The sequence below is a fragment of the Acanthaster planci genome, linkage group LG20 (genome assembly GCF_054643075.1).
Source record: "Acanthaster planci isolate LZ-2023a linkage group LG20, COTS_SCS, whole genome shotgun sequence".
Lineage (NCBI taxonomy): Eukaryota > Metazoa > Echinodermata > Asteroidea > Valvatida > Acanthasteridae > Acanthaster > Acanthaster planci.
Window position 1 is genome coordinate 5,040,431 of NC_141796.1, and position 20,755 is coordinate 5,061,185.

A 20,755-nucleotide genomic window follows, 5' to 3' on the forward strand; every position below is an offset into this window, starting at 1 on the left:
TCTTCGCCGGGTGTTGCAAATTTAAGCACTCGACAGCAGTGTGTGGCGCGCCGTAACTAGTGCTTAATTTCCGCGAGGCACCCGCTGATGAGGTGCACGAATGTTTTTTTTAAGCGGCATCACAAGAAAATGAGCTGCTCCGTAGTTACGTGGTTACGCCAGTGTAAGTCAACGGCAGCAAACTGGCAATCCATCAGTGACTGGAGAGGGTCAATTCTGAGGTATTTTCCAGCTTTTTTCGAGGAGCCCCATTTTGTTCAAGTTCCCACATTTGAAGCAATGCCCGTGGTTTATTAATGGAAAATTAGGCTTGTACTTCTGGGCCGGCGGGAGTATACACGTACTTGAAGCGCGAGCTGGCGCTAGCATTATTTTGTGCATTTCGGTGTAGACCTAGGCCTGTCTACTGTATGTAACATTATCAGGACGAACGATGGCATTATTCCAAGCTAATATCGTCGGGTAGGTACTAAGAGGTACAGTATTGGCTTGAGTAACTGAAACTCTAAATGCTGGTGAGCTATTCATTTATTAACCCCGACCATAGTCAGTATCAAAGATCCTACGCGGCGCTATGACGATCTTTGTTCAGAATTTCCTGCATGTTTATGTAGGCCTACATGTACATACATTGTACACTGTACATGTTCCACTCACTACCTGACTACTAGTACTATACTGGGGAATAGGCCTGCAAATACAATGTACACACTAACGTGTTCAGAAAGAGCTGCGTTATAGGGCTTTGCATGTCATGCAGGCGAACACACTTGTCTGAAAAATCTAGGCCTGAACTGTTTGCTAAGAAAATGCTTCAGAATTTTCTCAGATTAATTTCATGTTTTGGGGCATATTATCACTTTCTGACAGCTGTTAGGCCTATAACATTTTAGGCCTAGGCGTGTTTTATGGTAAAATTTGTGTTGTCCATGTAATATGGAACTCATTCTGATTATGACTAATGTCTGTAGACTGGGACCATGTGGTAAAATTGCCAGGTCCTCCTCATTTCGCCACCTGTTGTTAAGTGTCTTTGGTTTTCACAGTAAGTGGCGAAATGAGGGACCTATGACTTTACCATGGATATTGTCATGTACCCCCAGAACTGGCGGCTCGACGTCTGCTGTGCTCCCATGTTGGAGAGTGGTGAATGTTTATAACCCTGCAGTTCTTGGGTAACCGTCATAGATGTTAATCAACTTATCTAGAGGGCGTATAACTAGATTAGAGACTACATGTAACTATGATAGAGTATGGAATTGTGATGTCATTTTGAACCAGGAAGTGTAGTGCAAACGAATGGAGTACCCATGTGTGTTGGTTCATGGGCTGCTTCTTGCGCTAATGGCTTTTAATTACACACATGTATGCATGACATACACATTATCTTCGGTACTCTATGCTATACCATTACGGGATGAAAATCACGGGATGTAATTTTGCGTGCGCCATATCAATGCAGCATTCAGTGTGAAGCTATGGATGGCATGAACCATGTAGGACTTGCAAATCTCTAAATTATCAGATTTTGTAGTTTATACATAGTCTAGAGAAGACTTACACTTTGAACCACATAAATGAGGAAATGTTTCATGGTTTTGATTTGGGGCTGTTTTTGTAAGAGAGGGTTGCATGAAAACTACATTCCATCCCCTGCCTCTGAAAATTGTTAAGTCAATATCGTCAGTGGTCTAGACAGTCAGTTGCCCTGTGGCGTTGGCCCACAAGCCCAACGCATGCACAGTCATGTCAATTTGATGCACCATGAAATTTACAATGTGGTCATCGTCATGCAAAAAACGAGAAATTGGCACGTAAAAACTAATTTTGAAAAAAAGAAGTTTAATTTCATATCTAAAAAACACTCTTCAGCCAATTTTCAAGAGTACTTCATGCCTGTACCTCAGGACAGCTCTCATGGGATTCTTCTTTTTCGTTTTCAAAGGAGGTGGTGACTAGTGAATCACTTGTCTGAGAACTGCTGTTCACTCCATCCTTGTCACAACACCTGCCATTCTCCCAGCCTTATGCCGTGCCAGCTCTCCTCACCTCATCACATCTAGCAGCAGTCGTTGTTGTAGTTTTTGTTTATTATTGTCAAGATGTCTGCACCACCTGCCTCTAGTAGCAGAGATGGCGCTGGGGCAAAGTCACCTTACAGCTTCACCTTGCAGACAGAGGAGGTAGATGCACTAGGAACATCATTTCAGGTATTAATTAATGTACCTGTTTACAGCTTTACATACATTGTATGGATCTCATTTATTCATTCTCAATTTATTTCATTTATTCATGCCTGCTGGCATTTGGATCACTTACCCAACACTAAATCAACAAAGAAAAGAAATTTAGGACAGCAAAATATAAAAAATCCAGCCGCTTTTGCGCATAGATCAATGTAACATTTAAACTTTCTCCTGGAATCTTAACGATGTTGAATTAAATGTTATATCCTTCCGTAATATTGTACAATGGCAACATATGTAGATTCAGATAGCACCAACAGGGATATCATCAGTTTCACAGATTTTGCTAGGAAGGGGCTGACACGTATTTTAATTGTAGACAAAAATACTCAGCAAGTCAGCAGGAGCTTGAAAGGATCACTCTGGCTAATTGCATTGCACAGTTCCAGTTAGGTCAAAAAAGGGGAAAAAAACAAATTAGAACATGCAGGACAAAATTACTGTAGGCTGTCAGAGATTTGAAGGAAAAGTCTAATGGCATTTCCATAGTGTCCAGCAAATTGAAGCAGAAATTTAGAACACCCAGCATTTGACAATCTGTGCCTCAAATCTGCCTTTTGGGCATGTCACCCATTTTTTATCCCTGGGCATGGAGAGGGTTTTTCAAGCTAGGATTACCCCTAGAGACTAGAGAAGGTGTCAATTCCCATATATCAGCAGTGTAAGTTCATGTTCAATTCATTGGTTTGTTGGTTGTTCTGCACTGCACTGTACTCTCACACTTTTCATTAAAGGATTATTTTTTCCCATTCCTGTGTAGATGTACCGCTAAATTTCAAAAATCTGCCTTTTTGTTGATACATGTACATTCACATTTGTATTTTTCCCCTAGAAGGCACCACTGTGTGTGATTGGTTGCACCTTTGTTAAGGCTAAGTCCACTTGAATAGTTCAATATTCAATTACTGGACCTTCAATTTGATCGAATATTCAAACATTCATGAAAACCAGAAACTAAATAGTCATGTTTCTACAAAAGTGAACAAAAGCAAATCTTATTGGAAAAACTCATTTTTGGCGTCACTGTTGGGCCTGTGCATACATCCAGCTCCTTTAGGTTTACTTGTACCACCTTAAAGTATGCTTTTTGAATAGAATGTTACAACCATATGCATTGTAAAAATGCATTTCCCCTGTCTTTATTTCATTGATTTTAGTCTCTGAGTATTCAATCTTGAAAATGTATCTTTGCATATTCATTGTTTGGTAGGTGGAATATCCAAATATTGGAATAATTGGCGCAGTCCTAGTCTCAGTATTCCTTTCCTCTCCATAACTGCAGGTGGTGTATGCTGATGAAGGGTCACCAACTGATCCAGTCATTGTCTGTGTGCACGGGGCACCGGCCACTCACAAAGCGTACAGACACGTTGTAGAGCGTTTGACATCAAAGGGTTACAGGGTCATCATTCCAAACATGCCAGGTACAGTTTCAGTTTGTGAAGAGCGTGCACCAAAGAGAGCGCTCTGTAGCCTAGCAAGGTGAATACATGTACAGGATGTATGAAACATGTACTGTACATGTACATGTAGGCTGCATCTGAATCTGTTGTGTAGAGCTAGATCTAGGTCTTCCCTCTATTGGAAATACCATACACAGAGACATGCAGACAATAGATCTTGCCATACTCTCTTGAGGCCCATTTTTGGATGTGGCCTACGTTTTTCTTGAGTTGTAATGTCGCTTGACAGGCAATATGTACAAGAGACACTAAAAATAGAGGCTGGTACCCTGCACCTCCAGATTTAGAATATATCGCAGACTTCAAGCCTGACACAGGACAAGCCGGAGAAGGAAGCCCTGTTGCATGTACTGCTACTGTTAACATACTTTTTTGAGAGAAGGTCTTGTACATGCATCGTTGACACTGAGTCGCTATTGTATGTACATGTACATTACAAGAACATGCAAGGTGATAATCTGATTGGGCAAACTATGCCTATATCCTTTATGAGATCATTCAAATATGCATACAATATAAGCAAGGTAGATATGTTTATCTCTCCCAGACCAATGCAGTGACATTAGGCAAGACGTACATGTACAATGTACAGTACGTAAATACTGGAATGGAAAAATTAAGCAGTTGTGTCAATTTCGCTTCTGAAGGGATGGGCCTGACAGCTCTTGACCCAGATGGAATTTACAACCACACCTCCGAACACAAGGCTGAGGTCATTAAAGGACTTCTGGAGAAGATTGGCATCAAAAGGTGAGGCCTTGTCAAAAACGCACAAATTGACAATGTACTTTGAATGTAGTTGCACAGTTCACTATCTTTGAAAGTCCATGCGCATGTGCATGCATTGTGGATGCAGCACATGTACAAATGTACGTGGGCCTACATATCAGGGCAAACGTTGTTGAATTGAAAGATCAACAGCGGCATAGTTGCCAATGTGGCTGGAATTCTTCAGGCTGTTTGGTAATACTAGCTGACCACTCCCATGAACTTTTGGGACAAAGTTCTTTTCGAAATCATCACAATGATTTCTTTTTCCGCTCCATCATTTTGACACCATTTTCGGGACAATCAGATGTATCTTCTTTTTGCAAAATGCCTATTTTCCTACGACAGGTCGGCCCAAAATATTCACCTGTTCCATGTAAACAAGGTAAGGCATGATAACCAAGTCTTGGATTGACTTGAAACTTCAGAGATGTACTCACAATAAATTTGTCTGAATTCTGGTTTGTCTGTCTGGTTCAAAAAGATCAAGCATGAGACAGCTGAGAACCTGGGGAGGGAATCACCCTTCCCCTGCCCCTCCCCGAAGACATGTGCACCTGTATTTCTACCTTATGTTTGATGTTTTACATGACATATATTTGGCAGTGTCTATTGTTTGCGTCAATATGAACCCTAACCAGCTAACCCTCTCATTCTCAGCAAAATGTAGCAGGTGGAAAATTCTGGGGTTTTATTTTTGTAAAGGGTAATCAACAGCAGCCGAACATACTGGCCATGTTGAGATAATGGGAACTGGCCCCACTGACTAATGTCACTGTTAGATCTTGCTGGTGGCTGGCAACCACAGACTCCCAGGCCACTTAGCCTCTAGGGACAGTAGACCTGTTAGATGTTGTTACACTGGACAGGCAAGCCACATTGACTAGTGATGCAGTTCCATGCATCTGGCTGGGTTTTCAGCCAAAATACGTAGGAGGGTTTAGGGTTGAAATGAATCTTTGAAATAATGCAAATGTAACATTGAAGGATCATTGCTATATCTATAGATATTCATGTATTATGTAGTCACAGTCATTCCCAAGCGGTTGTGAGTGACCAAGCCCTTGTTACAAATTTGCTCGAGGCTAAGTGAACAAAAGCACAATGCATTGGATGCATTGAAAACATACTCTTGCCACCTGTGATCATTTTGCCCACAGTGTTGCCACAGTAGTGGGCCACTCCATGGGAGGTCATGTGACTTGCCAGCTGGCTGCGGATCCGGCATTAGAGGGCAGCATAAAGTCAATTTGCTTGCTATCTTCTGCAGGATCTCGACCACACAGGTAAGGGAGTCTTCAAAAATATGTGTGAATGTACTTTTCCACGGTAACACTTTGTTCTGGTATTATACCAGCAATCTGGCTTTTCTTGTACGAGCAATTCCTCGATACTGCACACCCATAAAGCTTGCCACTGAAGATATGAGTACCACTCATCTAGAGGACTCATACTACTTTGTCACTGCATTTTTTCATTCACTCTTCCTTAAAAGTAAAAGAATGTACACAACCCAGGTCGCGGTTTTGAAGATCAAAACACATGGGCAATTCTATTAAAGTGCGACATATTACCACAAGGGATAAAATTTCAAAATGCGTTTTCCTCAAATATCTTTTTCAAAATTATTAGGATTTTTTTGGAGTTTCTAGAAATAATAAAAGTTTTAGGCCAATCATTATTAAAGTTACAGCACTCTGAAGTTGTGTGCAATTTATACACACAACTAGAAGAACAATACACTACACTACAATGTATGTAAACAGATTGTGTGTGAGTTCAAAACACCTTAAAACCATTGGTAGTCACAAATAAATCCAAATCTTCATTGTGTCTGACAAAAAAGTACATTAAAGTCCTTGTCAGGCGTACAGGACAAGCAGTACCTAAAATACATTGACTTTCTGTCATTGGCTAAGAAGGGATGTAATTCCCATGATTTACCACAAAAGGCCTTTCTATTAGAATTTCTGGCATGCGTGTTGGTGCATGGAGATACATGTATATTGTACAGCCAGTTTGAAACAACACAAAACACATGCTTATGTCAGGATGTGACAGTTGTTCTTGAGTAGATAAACGTTCGCTGGTCTGTGAGGCTCTACTAATGGAATTTGCACTCTGCAATATTTCTTCAAAACAAAATGCAAAGGTACCTCCTGTTTCAATTGAAGTTTGGTTGAAGGGGACTTTACTGTCAACCTGTCACATATCCATGGGTCATCTTCATTCCTAACAATCTCAAATTTATCATTAACTGTTCAAATGAACTGTGACAAATGCACACTGTGTACCTGAAATTCGTTGGTCATCACTATAATTACTTGTGACCAGACTTGACCATATGCATGTAATTGACTGATGATTTGACCAGATTGACTGGTGTTTTGACCTGTTACTGGAGGTTGATTTGACATGTGATCAACTAGGGATTTGACCTCTGAATGATTGGTGATTTGACCTGTGATTGAGTAGTGATTTGACCTGTGATTGATTAATGATTTGACTTGTGATTGACTGGTGATTTGACCTGTGATTAACTTAGAATGGACTTGATCACAGCTGTGCTGACAAGAGAGGGCAACTGAGTTCAAACATTTTTCCAGATTGCTGATTGGACCCTTAACCTGACTTGTGAAGTATTTGGCTCTAACTCTGTTGTGAACACAGGGATATTAATAGCTGGGATGGCATCAAATATCCAGGATTTGTTTGCTTAAATCCAATTTTCTGTCAAATTTAAAACTGAAATCAAGTTTTCCTTTGTATTATTTGTGAATTTGTGCAGGTTGTTTAGTCCTTACTGGCTTTATTTCATCTTTGGCCAGTTGATCTACTTCTCCATAAAACTGCCTATCATTGGCACCGCAGTGAAGCGTCTGGTGTCCAACCTCATCGCTGCAGCTGGACTCAGGGGACTAACAAGAGATGCAGAGGTGTTCTCGTGGTACGAGGGCTCCCAGCTTCACTTCAAGAAAGTATGTAGTTGAAATGTAGGATATCAGTCCAGTGAAACCTGCCCACTGCAAGCAGTGAACCCTGCCCACTGCAAGCAGTGAACCCTGCCCACTGCAAGCAGTGAACCCTGCCCACTGCATGCAGTGAACCCTGCCCACTGCAAGCAGTGAACCCTGCCCACTGCATGCAGGTGGGTAATAAACCATGCTTCTCTCCAGTGCCACAGCTGTTGCAGCCACACACATCATATGGGCACGCAATAGTGCACACCTGTAAGAAGTAAATCACATCTGTGATTGGACAAAAGACCATGGGGTTGGGGCTTAATAGATCGGGCAGTGTGAAGACCCGCATGGTGGAAAGTGCACTATTGGGAAAGATTTTCAGATCAAGCATGTAACAAACTGTAAACATGTACAATTACATGTACATGTATGTAGAGACTGGTCTGACAAGAACTGTAAATGCAAACTAGGGCAGTACATGTATGAGCTGATCACCGTTTCCCAAGTTGGTTAGGCCATTCCTACTAATCTTTGAGTGCAAATGGCTCTACTTGTACATGTAGTTCTGAATCACAGTGCTACATGTATTTCTAACGAGAGACCCCTTTCCAGGCTTTTCTTATGGTGTCCTGTGCTACATGTATTTCTAACGAGAGACCCCTTTCCAGGCTTTTCTTATGGTGTCCTGTGCTACATGTATTTCTAACGAGAGACCCCTTTCCAGGCTTTTCTTATGGTGTCCTGTGCAGTGCTACGAAATCTTAAGCTAAGTGAAATGCAACAAATTTCAACACAGAGCACTGGCATGTTGGACAAACACTGACCTTTGCACTTTGCTATTGTAACCTGCCACCTGGCTTTACAGCAAAATCCATCGAATGTTCACCTTTTTGCCACTGATGGATTTCATGGCATTTAGCGGTATTGGGGCAGATCTGCAAATCTTCCTCTTTCAGTTTAGGATATTGCAGGATTATATTCCTCTGTGACTATTTTTTTGTAGATCTCATACATACATACTCTCATGAAGCTGAGATCAGTCTGTATAGACCTTTGTCATGAGGCTGCCATGTTTGTCTTGTTCCCTTCAGACCCATTGGCAAAAGTTGTACGACTTCAGAAAGTGATAAGAGAACAGACTATTTTTCCTTCCAGCCTCAGTTTGGTTACATTACTTTGAATACAAGAAAAGCAAGATGGCTGCCCCATGATGGAGGTCTGTGAAGCTTTTTACATTTGCAGTAAGAAAGAGGTTGTTTCCAAGTGTCTGAACAGTGTGAACCTACTTTGGCAAAATTGTCATTATTGGATGTATTTTATTAACATTACATAGTGTGTACGCTTTACCACATACAGTTTGCTACTAATGTGGAAAGACTGGTGCAGTTGGACCTACCAGCACTGTGCGTGTACAGCAGCAATGATAAGTTTGTAGAAATGCCTGTCCTGGAAGATACTATTCTACGACTAGGGATGCGCCCGGAGGACACTATCAAGTACAACGAGGAGGGCGTTACCATGGAGAAGTTCAAAGGTCAGGCATCTGTTAATATACATGTGACTCCCCATCCCATAATAAGACCGAGGTATTAGGAAACCGTCACAAAACCAGAGCTGCCAACCAGTACAATTTTATCGTATTTCGTATGATTTCTCAGTGACAATACAACACTATGATTTTTCTTGATAAAATATTAACCAAAAGAAATACAAAAGAAACTTTGTAGTTATTTTAGATTTTTACTTATTGTTTGGCTTGAAAATTGGCATTTTTCACAAGTTAAGTTCGCACAGTAACATCAGTCGTCAGTGATGTTGGAAATGCCATACAAATGCATGCAACATGTATGACGCGATGTCCATCCACGGGGCCCTCTATTGTCCATTGCTGCTTTATTTGTGCAGTTTGTCTGTGCGCCATACATAAACTATGGATGTATAAGCAAAATCAGTCTTGGGCCCAGACTATGCATCGTGTTCCCTCCATCGTTCTGTGTAGGGAATTATGCAATAGTGAAGAAACTGATTTTTGTAATAGGGCTTTGAAGGTAACATCATAGGATTTTTGGTCAAGTGAGGTTGGCCACTCTGCAAAACAGTTGTACTCATTTTGGTAAGCTCAACTATGATCATGTACCTGACCACTGCTCTGGCTGGTGATAACATACAATCCTATGGGAATGACTGAAGCAGCTGTAGCCAGTGGCTTCCATAAGAGTGTGTGTTACTCTTAGCCATAGCTATGTTATTGGGACACAGCCTCAGGTATTTGCCAAGGCTGTATTAAAATATCTTTCCACTTATGAGCTGGTTCTGTATACCAACAGTGCATGCTCAAAATCAAGTGCACTGTAGGTCATTGAAGATCATTAGTACGGACAAGCAAAGTTCGCATTGTCTGTGTGACCGTATGCCTACCCACATGCAGTAAACATGTTTGAACCAGCAGGACATCAGGTGCTTTGTTCTTGCATAACCTTGACTTGACTGTTACCAAAGCCTCATGCCAGACTTTGTTTATATTTTTCCCATTAGACATGTTAGATCAAAGCAGTGCCCTAGAATTTAGAAGGAAGTAAATGAAGTCACATTGTACATGTGTATAGTGATAATGTTTTGACCCCAATGGTGAACTTTTATTTTGATGGATCTTATTCATAGAGGGCAGCCTCAAGCGAGCTGTTGAGTTTGAGAAAGGAACACACATGGTTCATTATGTCTACCCGGAGCAAGTCATCAAAGAAATGTTGGCATTCCTACACGAAGTGGTACGACCCCAGTGATCTCTGTAGCACAAGCACTAAGCTGAGTCCTTCCACTTGCTGCACAAGGGGTGTGTCCTGCTCAGGGAAAACAGTGTTTTACACTGAAAATCAAAGAAGTCATAACATTTTCCTGTGGCCAGGAAAGTCCATGATAGAAGCTTTCATTTGCACCTCATTAGCATGCCTATTTCTGATAAATGAGTAAAATGCAAAGAGTAAAAACGATGGAGGGTGACGATGGGAAACACTTGGGTGTGCTATGAACACATTGCATAAATGTACAAACATTTTGGGTGTTGGCCATTAATAAGCAAGTACATAAATAGGTGTCATACATGCAGTACACACTGTGCCATGACGTTGCCTCCCAATATTCACATCCTCCAACCCACAGCAAACTCAACCCTGTTCAATTCACACTACAGTTTTGAACCTGTTCCAATTCTGGGTGTAACGGTTCTCAAGTGTGGTCATCAGGGGCAGGATTGACTCTCAACTCAGGGCAAAAATCAGTCTCAGGTTGACAAGAGGTTGGTGATTGGTGGAAAATTTCAAGTGTGAGAAGCCCCATGTTTTCAACCCTGCAACAACCCTGCATTGGCCCCCCCAAGATTTGTCCAGTGTTAAAAGACCTCTGAAGTTTCTAAGATGGTGGCCACCAAAATATGAATTCTGAATTCACCTTGTAAATGAAAAATCGATTGTGTAGGCCTATGGATATTGTAGCTGAAAGTTTAGGACTGAAAATACAAAAAAGATCTTTTTACAAGGTTTCCATACCATCACAGTATTAAACAGTTAAATGCTTATGTGTAAATGCTTCAAGCTTTACTGGTCACCTTTCACTGGGGGTTATACCTAGCTAATCTTACTAGGATGGAACTGGACGAAATATGACTTTTAATCGGTGTGTGTACATATTTGTGCAGTTTAAAATCTTAGCCATTGTATTTTTAAAACTGGAGTTCTGCACGTTATACATGTAAATATCAGTGTGTGCAATTATTTTATTAGAAACATTTTAACTGTCAGCATTGATGCAAATGATCACAAGACTTTATTATTACTAAATATTTTTTTTGTTTTAGAGCCCGGTTTGATCACTGAAAATTTTATGCTGTCAAGTAACTCCTTGCTGCAGAGTGAATTTGTCCTATTGAGGTGTCTAAAAATTGTAACCCTGTGTAATGAACTGAGCAAGTTACACGCAATATTTGAGTTGGACGAACACCGATTTAATTCTCTTCATGTGAGGCTCTGGAAACCATGTGCATGTGAAGCTCTGGAAACCGAGTGCAAGACTAACAGAAAATGCATACGTAGTAGCATTTGCGACACACCGAAAGAAAGTACATGTAAAACAATATATTTACGACCATAGTGTCCACAGTCCTAGAAGTAGCCGGTTTAAAAGGTGAAGTTCAAGAGGTTAGGGAACAAAGTTGCTTTCCATAGACTTGGCATTAGGTCCTTCGGTAGTCGGGATAATACACTCCTCCTCCCTATAGTGAAATGTCCAAGTGACGTGTTAACTGAATCTACATGTATATGTTTTTCAACATGCGTCAAGAATGAATTGAATTGAATCCAACTTTTTTTCCTTTAATTAACTAGCCACTACTTTTTTAAAACTAACGCTACTTATATACACGTATGCTGACAGTCAAGTGCAGGGGTAGACTACCCAGACTTGGAACAGACTGCACAGAGGATTATCCCGCCTCCAATGTGTGCAGCTGCTAGGTTGGCTATTTATTTGTAGCCATAACAATCAGGCGGTTTCTGATACGCATAGGGTATTTTCTCTCGGGTGTGGATCTGATGGTGACGGAGGCTCGGTTGAGACTTGTGGTGCTGGAGGATTATTGAGAGTTGCAGGCTTGTCGGGCGTTTGAGGATTGACTCCAGTCTCAGGTTGTCGTTTGGGGATTGGCACGTTAGTACCCGTTCCTAAGTCAATGTCACTGTCCGAATTTGGAGAGGCGCGAGCCGGTTTGACCAGACGTTCTTGATTGCTGATGTGGTCCACGTGACGACAGATTTCACATTTGTTATGGTCGAGTCGGATTTGGTAGGACACCGGACCCGAGGTACCTGTGATGGTGCCAGGTAAACATTGGTAACCGGTCTTTGTAAAGTTACGAACGAGCACGGTGTCACCCGTCTGGAAAACGCGTGTCCTCGCGCTCTTGTCATGATGCCTTTTTTGGGTTTCTTGATGGTGAATGACTCGCTTTGTGACATCGGATCGAAGATGGTCGAGAAGAGAACGTAGACGACGACCCATTAACATTTCCGCGGGAAATACTCCTGTAGCACTGTGCGGAGTGATCCTGTACCGAAGCAAGAATCTGGACACCTTGGTTTCAACTGTTCCTGTCTCCATTTGCTTCACGGCACGCTTGAAGGTGCGCACAGTACGTTCGGCCAGTCCGTTAGAGGCCGGGTGATAGGGAGATGTGCGAATGTGCAGGATATCATTCTTTGTTGAATTCGCGAAATTCCGCGCTAGTAAATGCTGTTCCGTTGTCGGGTGCCACTTTATCCGGCAATCCATGGGTCGCGAATGCCTGTCTCAGTTTTTCGATTGTTGCATGAGTGGTGGCGTGGTTTATCAGAAAACCTCCATCCACATGGAATGCGAATCCACCACGGCACGGAACATCTTACCCGTGAAGGGGTCACAGTCAATATGCAATCTGGACCAGGGGCAGACAGACCATTTCCAGGGAATCCAGTTCGCTCTTCGGAGGCATCGGTTTATCTTACTGGCAGTTGTGGCATCCTTTAACCTCCACTTTCTATATCTGCATCCACCTTAGGCCACCAAGCGAACCCTCTGGTGAGGCCTTTCATCCGTGATATGCCGGGGTGACGTTCGTGAAGGCTATTTCGCCCTTGTGGAGGGACGATCACTTGATTGACCCAAATGAGGCAACCATCTTGAACAGAAAGTTCTGTACTACGAACTCTGTACGGTTTCATATCCTCTTCCACCCTATCATGTGAAGGCCATCCTTCCCTCACCACGCGGAGTATCTTGGACAGCAGGGGATTGCGTCTAGTCCAAGTGCGAATGTGCGATGTGGAGAGAGGAGATGCGTCAATGATCTCCATTAGCAGAACAGTCTCAGCGGGAACTCGGACTTTGGCAGAAGCGGTAGGCAAGGGTAAGCGACTCAGTGCGTCAGCATTTCCGTGGGCTGTTGTTGATTTAAAGACCAGCGTGTTCTCGTACATGGCCAAGGTCAGAGCCCAGCGCTGAATGCAAGCAGAGACTTGAGGTGGTTCCGCTCTTCCTTCATTGAAAAGGCTCAGGAGAGGCTTATGGTCGGTCACTAACGTTAAATGACGATCATAGATGCAACTGTGAAACTTAATTACACCAAACACGCAGGCGAGGCCCTCCTTTTTAGTTTGCGAATATTTCTTCTCTGCCGGAGACAATGCACGCGAGGTAAAACCGACTGGGTTTTCCGAACCATCTGGCATTCTGTGGGCAAGGACTGCACCGTTTCATATTGCGATGCATCACATGATACAATTACATCTTTCTTTGGGTCGAAGTGCACCAATAGACTTGATGATAGCAGGAGATCTTTGGAAGCACTGAAGGCTTTCCTTTCCGCGGCACCCCATCTCCATCTTGTGTCCTGCGGAGAAGTCGATACAAAGCAACAAGGGTTGTCGATTGTTGAGGCAAGAACTTACCATAATAGGTAAGCAGCCCTAGGTATGCTCTCAGTTCAGTCACATTTGTTGGTGCTGGTGCATTGCAGATAGCATTTACTTTATCAGAAGTCGGGTGCAGACCTTGTGCGTCGATTGTATGGTCCAGGTACAGTACACGATAGAAGCGGCCATGAATTTGCATTTACTCAGCCTCAGACGAAGGCCAGCTTGTTCCAAGCGAGCCAACACAGTCGACAGCAATTCTCACGGAAGATCTGTCTGGCTTGAGGCTAGGACTGGGACGATGGGCGCTGCCCATTCCAAGAACTCAACCGGTTCGACGATTCCTGCAGCCTGAAGGCAGTCCAGTTCTTTTTCCACCAATTTCCGCATAGCGTAGGAACAACTTGTGCTTTACGGAAGCGCGGCTGTACATCTTTGTCGACAAAGAGTTTGGCTGTGGTGCCTTTCAAAGTACCAAGCTCATCCTTGAACAACGTTGAACGGCAGCTTTGAGTAATTTATTGACACTGGTGGTTCCATAGAGGACATTGATTTGCTGCCAGTCCAGTTTAATTTCGCAAAGCCGGTTCCAAGTAAGCTTGGTCTGTCACCTTTGACGACGAGCAGTGCGAGGTCGTACCGTACGTCTTTGCGTTATACTCGACTTCAACATTGAAGTTTCCGAGGACCGAAACCTGTTCACCAGTATAAGTGCGGAGTCTCGCTTCCGTTTTCAGCAGTGTCGTGTTTGGCCAAAGCGATGTGAAAGTCTTTTCCGACACCAGCGAGAGCGCTGCACCGGTGTCGACCTTCATGACCAGATCCTTGTTGTCGACAGACATGGTGACTTTGATGGCCTTCATGACCGAACGACTGCTGGAACACTCAAAGAGAGTGTACACTGGACTGTTGCCGTCAAAATTGGACTCTTTCCCATCACTGTTAGTGTCACTCATGTTTCTTGCGGCACTCATTGGCTTTACTTGATGTGGCATTTTCCCACTTTTACCACCTCTACAAACACTCGCGATATGTCCACGTTTCTGGCAGTTGAAACAAGTGTTAGTTTTAAATCTGCACATGTCAGGATGGTGGTTATTTTTGCCACAACGGTAGCAGGGTTTCAGCGTTTTTCCCATTGCTTTTGAGTCAGGTTGCTTGATTGCGCTGTATGCAGGTTTGCGGGCCCTTGATTGGCTTTTCAATATTTTGTTCACGGCTCTGTCATTCTGAGACAACGCTGCCTGCAATCCCCGCGTATCCTTTACATTTTAGCCGCCCTTTCCATGCTAAGGGCCATTGCCATTGCCTTCTCTAGTGTCAGGTTTTTCTCAGTTACGAGATTCCGTTGGATGCGGTCGGTTTGGACGCTGCATACTAATCGATCGCGCAACATGTTGTCTAACGTGCTGCCATAAATGCAGAACTCTGCCAGTGAGCGCAGAGCCGCTACAAATCGGGCCACGGACTCACCCTCTTCTCGGTATCGGCTGTTGAACTTGAATCGCTTGACGATTTCCGATGACACCGGATTATGATGCTGGGTCGTGCAACGTACCAGGTCATCATACGATTTATCGCCGGGTTTCTCAGGAGCCACGAGATTCCGCAGTAGTTTGTAGGACTGAGGACCGATCACAGTCAGTAGAACTGCTTGTTTCTTTGCTGCGTTAGTTACATTGTTGGCTACAAAATAATGTTCCAACCTTTCAACGTACTGCAGCTAGTCCTCCTTCCCTTCTCGAAATTCTTCAATTTTACCGATCAAGGCAGCCATAGTCACTAATTATCCTCCTCGCCAGTTTGTAATGAACTGAGCAAGTTACACGCAATATTTGAGTTGGAGGAACGCCGATTTAATTCTCTTCATGTGAGGCTCTGGAAGCCAAGTGCAAGACTAACAGAAAATGCACACGTAATATTATTATAATATTAAATGGGTTTCCTTTTAAATATTCTGAACAAGGAGATTGATATAGTGCCACTTGAGCGGGAGACTTTAACAAAAGTTGAAAAAGGTTTCTCAACTTTTTTCTGGGAAGTATTTCCAAAGGGTACTTACCCAATACGATTTTCCCCTCAGTGGGGAAATGATTCGTTCGACTATCCCCCCACCTGAATTTTTTTTTGTATTTTTTATTGGGGGGGAGGAGACGTTCAAGCACTGTGGGGAACTTGAAACTTATTAGATATTAACACAGATTAGGCTCAACGCATCCTTTCAGTAATGCAGTTTTCATCGGGGATATCATTTTTGCCCCTGGTCCCCAACTCACCAAATAGAAAATATGGCGCGGGCCTAGGTTTTTTTTTGAGGGGGGGGGCCAGATTGTCCACTTTGAAGGAAATGTCGTGCACACACACGCATCTGGAGTGAATACGCTAGGATATTTATTCTGCTGCAGTCGGCAAAAGGGCCTTTGCTGTTAGATGATTACACTTCAACACACAAGATTCTGAAATGTAAAATCGATTGAAATGGAACTAGAATTCCACTGAAATAGAAATGGAATTATAGGGTAGAAATGGAGCTGGAGGTAGAAGGTATGGAATGTCGGTATGTTAATATACGTGCATGTATATTAAGGGCTTAATAAGAAACAGAAATCGTCATGAGCTGGTTTTTCCTCGTTTCCGAGGCATGGTAAAGAAAAAATGTTTCAATTCCTACTGGAACAATCACTTCCGAAGGGACTTTCATTGTCAAATGACCAGTGGAATAATACGTGTACACGATCCAGCATCACGAACCAAATGGATGTTGCAAGTGTTCCAAGAGACCCATTCCAAATTCCCCCATCAGCTAATTCTGTAAGCGGCGTGATATGCTGTTGACATTTTAGGGGGAAATCTACAACGTATGCAGTAAAAAGCATGTGGCATTCTATTATAGGTTTTCCCGGCCGAATTTGTTGAAACAGCTTCCAAATTCATGAAAGTGCATTGACCTTCGAGCGATTTCTCGAAGCCCGTTACTCCCATGCTTGATCTTCGAAACTTTGCGCATTCAGTTTCGTTTGTGGACGTCCAACCATGCACTGCCAAGGATACAGTTTAGTAACAGTATTATTCAATTTCACAATTCACAAGCGTCACTCAATTTTGCCCTGGGTGAAACTTACTGTCATATCCGTCAATGGGCACTTATATTTGCAATGTTAGCTTTTCAAAGTATACGAACCTTAAGTATTAGAGAAAAGATAGAGTTTTTGTATAATTATGATACGTGTACAGTTCCAGAGACATCTTGATTGCTGGCGATATTTGCCCTGGCTCTTTATTACCCCCAACTTTTTCATTTAACTTATACTGGTATACTTTTGTTCTGTTAAATGCTTATGGGGATAATATCGAGTTGTTTTTTTGAAGTAAAAAATTTTGGATTACATGAAACCAATTTTGTTCTTTCTTTTTATAAATCTTCAAGCAGGAAAAATACAAATTACAAGATTACTGCTGAAAAGATTGAGTATTTGGTCATTGCTTTAACAATTATTTAACCAGATAAGAAGAATTTGATCATTTCTTTTTCTGGTTTTAAGCAGAAATAAATACGTACATTATAGACAAGAGGTTCTCCCATCAAGGTGATATTAGTGTACTGAGACAGATTTTTTCTGCGAGTGAAACCCCTCTTCTTCATGATGGAATTTGAATAAATTAGTCAAACATAAAACATTTCAAATTTGTAAATTAGACTTCGATGAAAAACATTTCACGGATGTCAGAAATGCTTGGCTTTTCACGAAATCGCATGCCTATTACGAGTACCACAGAGTAACCGTGCGAATTTGACTTCTGTTCTTGGGGTTTTCTTAACTGAATAGCGACTTTGCTGTTTCACAGGAATTTGCAATCGCGTGCTCATGGAGTTAAATTGAATGATTATTTTGGCTGACTGAATGTTGATCTGGATCGCCAATCAATTTCGCGCTAAATTGAATGAGCCTGACGTTAATTGGAGCGCCAATTTTAAAAAGTTGGGCGGGAAAACCTATAGTAAAACTTCCCTCTACTGAAACATTTGGGAAATACAAAGCCGGCGCCTCCTTTGAGACAGTGTTGACACCCACGACGTAAGAATCCTAACACAACTACGTACGCACTTGGTTGTCACAGTATACACCATAATAATGTTCCGTATACATATGCCTTAGAATTCTTTAGGAATTTTTGAAACAAAATTGGAAGTGGGTTTATGGAGTGGGAATACGGTACGAAGTGTTGATGGTATAAATGTCGTGGTGATTTACACTGTGTCCAAACTTATTATGCAAATGCAAAGTTCAGTGTTAAAATTAAAATTCCATTGCGAAACACCACTTTTGGTAAAGTTATTGGTTTCAAATATTATTTTTTATATGTTCGTTTGCAAATGAAATTCAGTACAAACAATTAGTTTCTCCAGATCACTATATTGTCATCTCTTCATAGCGTTTGTTTTCTACTGTCCAGAGATACTATGCAACATAGTAACAACAAGTGTGCAGTGTAGTCATATTTTATTATTTTCTCCAGATTATAGGTCATTATTAAGCAGAAATCATTTTGATTGCACCTTCAGAAAAATATATCAAAATATCAAAAACAAAACTAAACAAACAAAAAAATAAACAGTTGCACTGAGCATCCTATTTTATGCTAATAAACGTCACATGTCAATATAGCCACCCTGTTTGCTGATGACTTTCAACAGTCTGCTGTCCACTGATTTTGTCAAATTGTTTTGTTTCCTTCGAAACGTGCTGCTGCTTCCTTAATCGCATCCCACAATGCATCCTTGGAGTTGTATTGCGCCATTAGCATAAACTGTATGCTTCAACACCGACCAGAGGTTCTCAATCGGATTTAAATCCAGTGAACAAGCAGGCCACTCCATGATCTGTTCCTGCTTGAATCCGTTGCGCTCCATCCAGGCTTTTATGTAATGGGATGCGTGCGAAGGTGCGTTATCGTGCATGGAAATCAGCAGCTTGCGTTGTCTGGCCGGATGCTGCTTCCACCATGGCACAAAGTTGGCATCCAAAAGATCACAATATCCTTCAGAGTTCAGTTTAACACCGTCCTTAACACGAAATGGTCCAATCATCTGATCTCCAACGATAGCAGCCCAAAACATGACTCCGACTCCACCCCCACCTTGTTGTCGACGTAGTTGCACTGGTGCAGACTGCCCCTGAGTTATCCATCCTCTGGCCCATCCGTCTGGTCCATCCAGTGTTGCTCTGCACTCGTCCGTGAAAATAACGCCTGAAAAGTCAATTTTCATATATTTTTCAGCCCAGGAAATGCGTTTGGCTTTGTGGTTTTTGTTGAGAGGTGGTCGTCTTTGAGCCTTTCGAACCTTGGCAACCTCACTGAAGGCCTTACAGCGTGTGGTTCTGGATACTTTGGGAGTTCGCATGCTTCGAATACCTCTCTGCTGGTTGCTAGAGGATTTCTGGTAACATGACAGCGAATCTGTCGAAGGTGCCGGGCATTAATTTTTTGATATTTTGATTGAAGTCGCTTTTTTGACTAATTTCGCTGTTTGTCACAATTTTTTTCACAGTACGGTGATCTCTGGAAAGGCACAATATCCAATGTAGATTGGCCCTGTGAAAGCAACTGCACAATTTCTTGTTTTTCAGCAGGCTAGAGATCACCTTTTTAACCCATCTTCACTGTACAGTGGACTGTTGCATAATAACTCTGGACAGTGTTTTCTGAAAATAACTCACATTTGGACTTGTATCTCATGAGTTACAGACAATGCTTCCCCTATTGCATTTCTCACATGTCCACTGAGGCATGGAGAGCAGTTGGGGCATTACGCGTACGGAACACGTGAGTGTGTTACTTCAACAAAAACACATACTGGCATAATAAGCTTGGACACATATTTGCATAATAAGTTTGGACACAGTGTATTTTTCAGTTTTGTCAAACCCCAATGCACGGACATAATTACTGAACAATATTTTAATGAACTTTCCGTAGATGTTTTTCAGCATAGCTGTAAAATAATAATTTATTGTTCACATAAAACTCCATTATTACATGTATCTGTTGCAATTATGTGCTTGTTTTTTATGATTACCTGCGTTAATATTCATGCTTGCTTGCCTAGTGTTCTCGAAATAGTATTCTCAGCCTTTCTGGGGTAAGCATACATGCACTTTTCTGAAGAAATACATGGAAGAAGTTTTTTTTTTAAAGTACTTGTGAAAATATGACCGTAAATTATTTTCAGTACAACACTTCTATCCAGTTTTTAGGAATCTCATCGGTTTAGATATTTGTGCCATAAAATTCAACAGTACCATTGTGTTTGTGTTCATGTATGTATTCGGACAATATATACTGCTGTGTGTACATGTATAATTTATTTATTTGTAGTGTTGGCTATCCGCCTCGAGTAAAAGCACCCCCTCATCGGTTGAGAAGAGCCATGTTGATCGGGAGTGCTCATTTTTTATTTGTAGTGATGCGACCGTAATGCGTGCATCATAGTCGGTGAACAAGCGAAATTTAGTTCGACAGAAGGAGCCTTCAAAGAAAATACAAAGAAAAATGCGCCTTGGTGCAGCTTGAGGCTTATTGACCCATCAATCACAATCAATCAATGCACAAAACTGATGTAACGCATGGACAGTCTGACGTCAGTCAATGTTCTTCCACTCAAAATGAAAGGAGCGCCTGTAGTTCGTTTAGTTTTCTGTCATTCCTTTCCTTTCTTCCTTCCTTGAAGTGCAGCATCGTGAGTGTAAGGTTAATGCACTTTTTGCGCATTGGTCCAAACAACAGCATAAACTTAGAAAAGAGAAGATAATTACATGTAAGTAAAAAGAAAGGGCGGAAGGCTTCTCAACCATTACTAAGAAAATTCCACAATC

The 20,755-nt window shown here is 42.0% G+C and overlaps 1 protein-coding gene across 5 annotated transcripts; it reads left to right on the top strand.

The window, feature by feature from the left end:
• Positions 1–53: 53 nt before the first annotated feature.
• LOC110977988 (uncharacterized) lies at positions 54–20,315 on the top strand. 5 transcript variants are annotated; one of them, XM_022232580.2, is made up of 8 exons: positions 54–221; positions 1,946–2,210; positions 3,529–3,670; positions 4,357–4,459; positions 5,638–5,763; positions 7,266–7,455; positions 8,797–8,974; positions 10,102–20,315. In XM_022232580.2, the coding sequence occupies exons 2-8, from the start codon at positions 2,103–2,105 to the stop codon at positions 10,221–10,223; spliced, it is 969 nt and encodes a 322-aa protein (XP_022088272.2). In that variant the 5' UTR covers positions 54–221; positions 1,946–2,102; the 3' UTR covers positions 10,224–20,315. The 5 variants fall into 5 exon arrangements, with proteins under 5 accessions (XP_022088272.2, XP_022088273.2, XP_022088271.2 ...); XM_022232581.2 differs by lacking the exon at positions 54–221 and adding an exon at positions 304–476; XM_022232579.2 differs by lacking the exon at positions 54–221 and adding an exon at positions 304–462.
• The last annotated feature ends 440 nt before the right edge of the window (positions 20,316–20,755 follow it).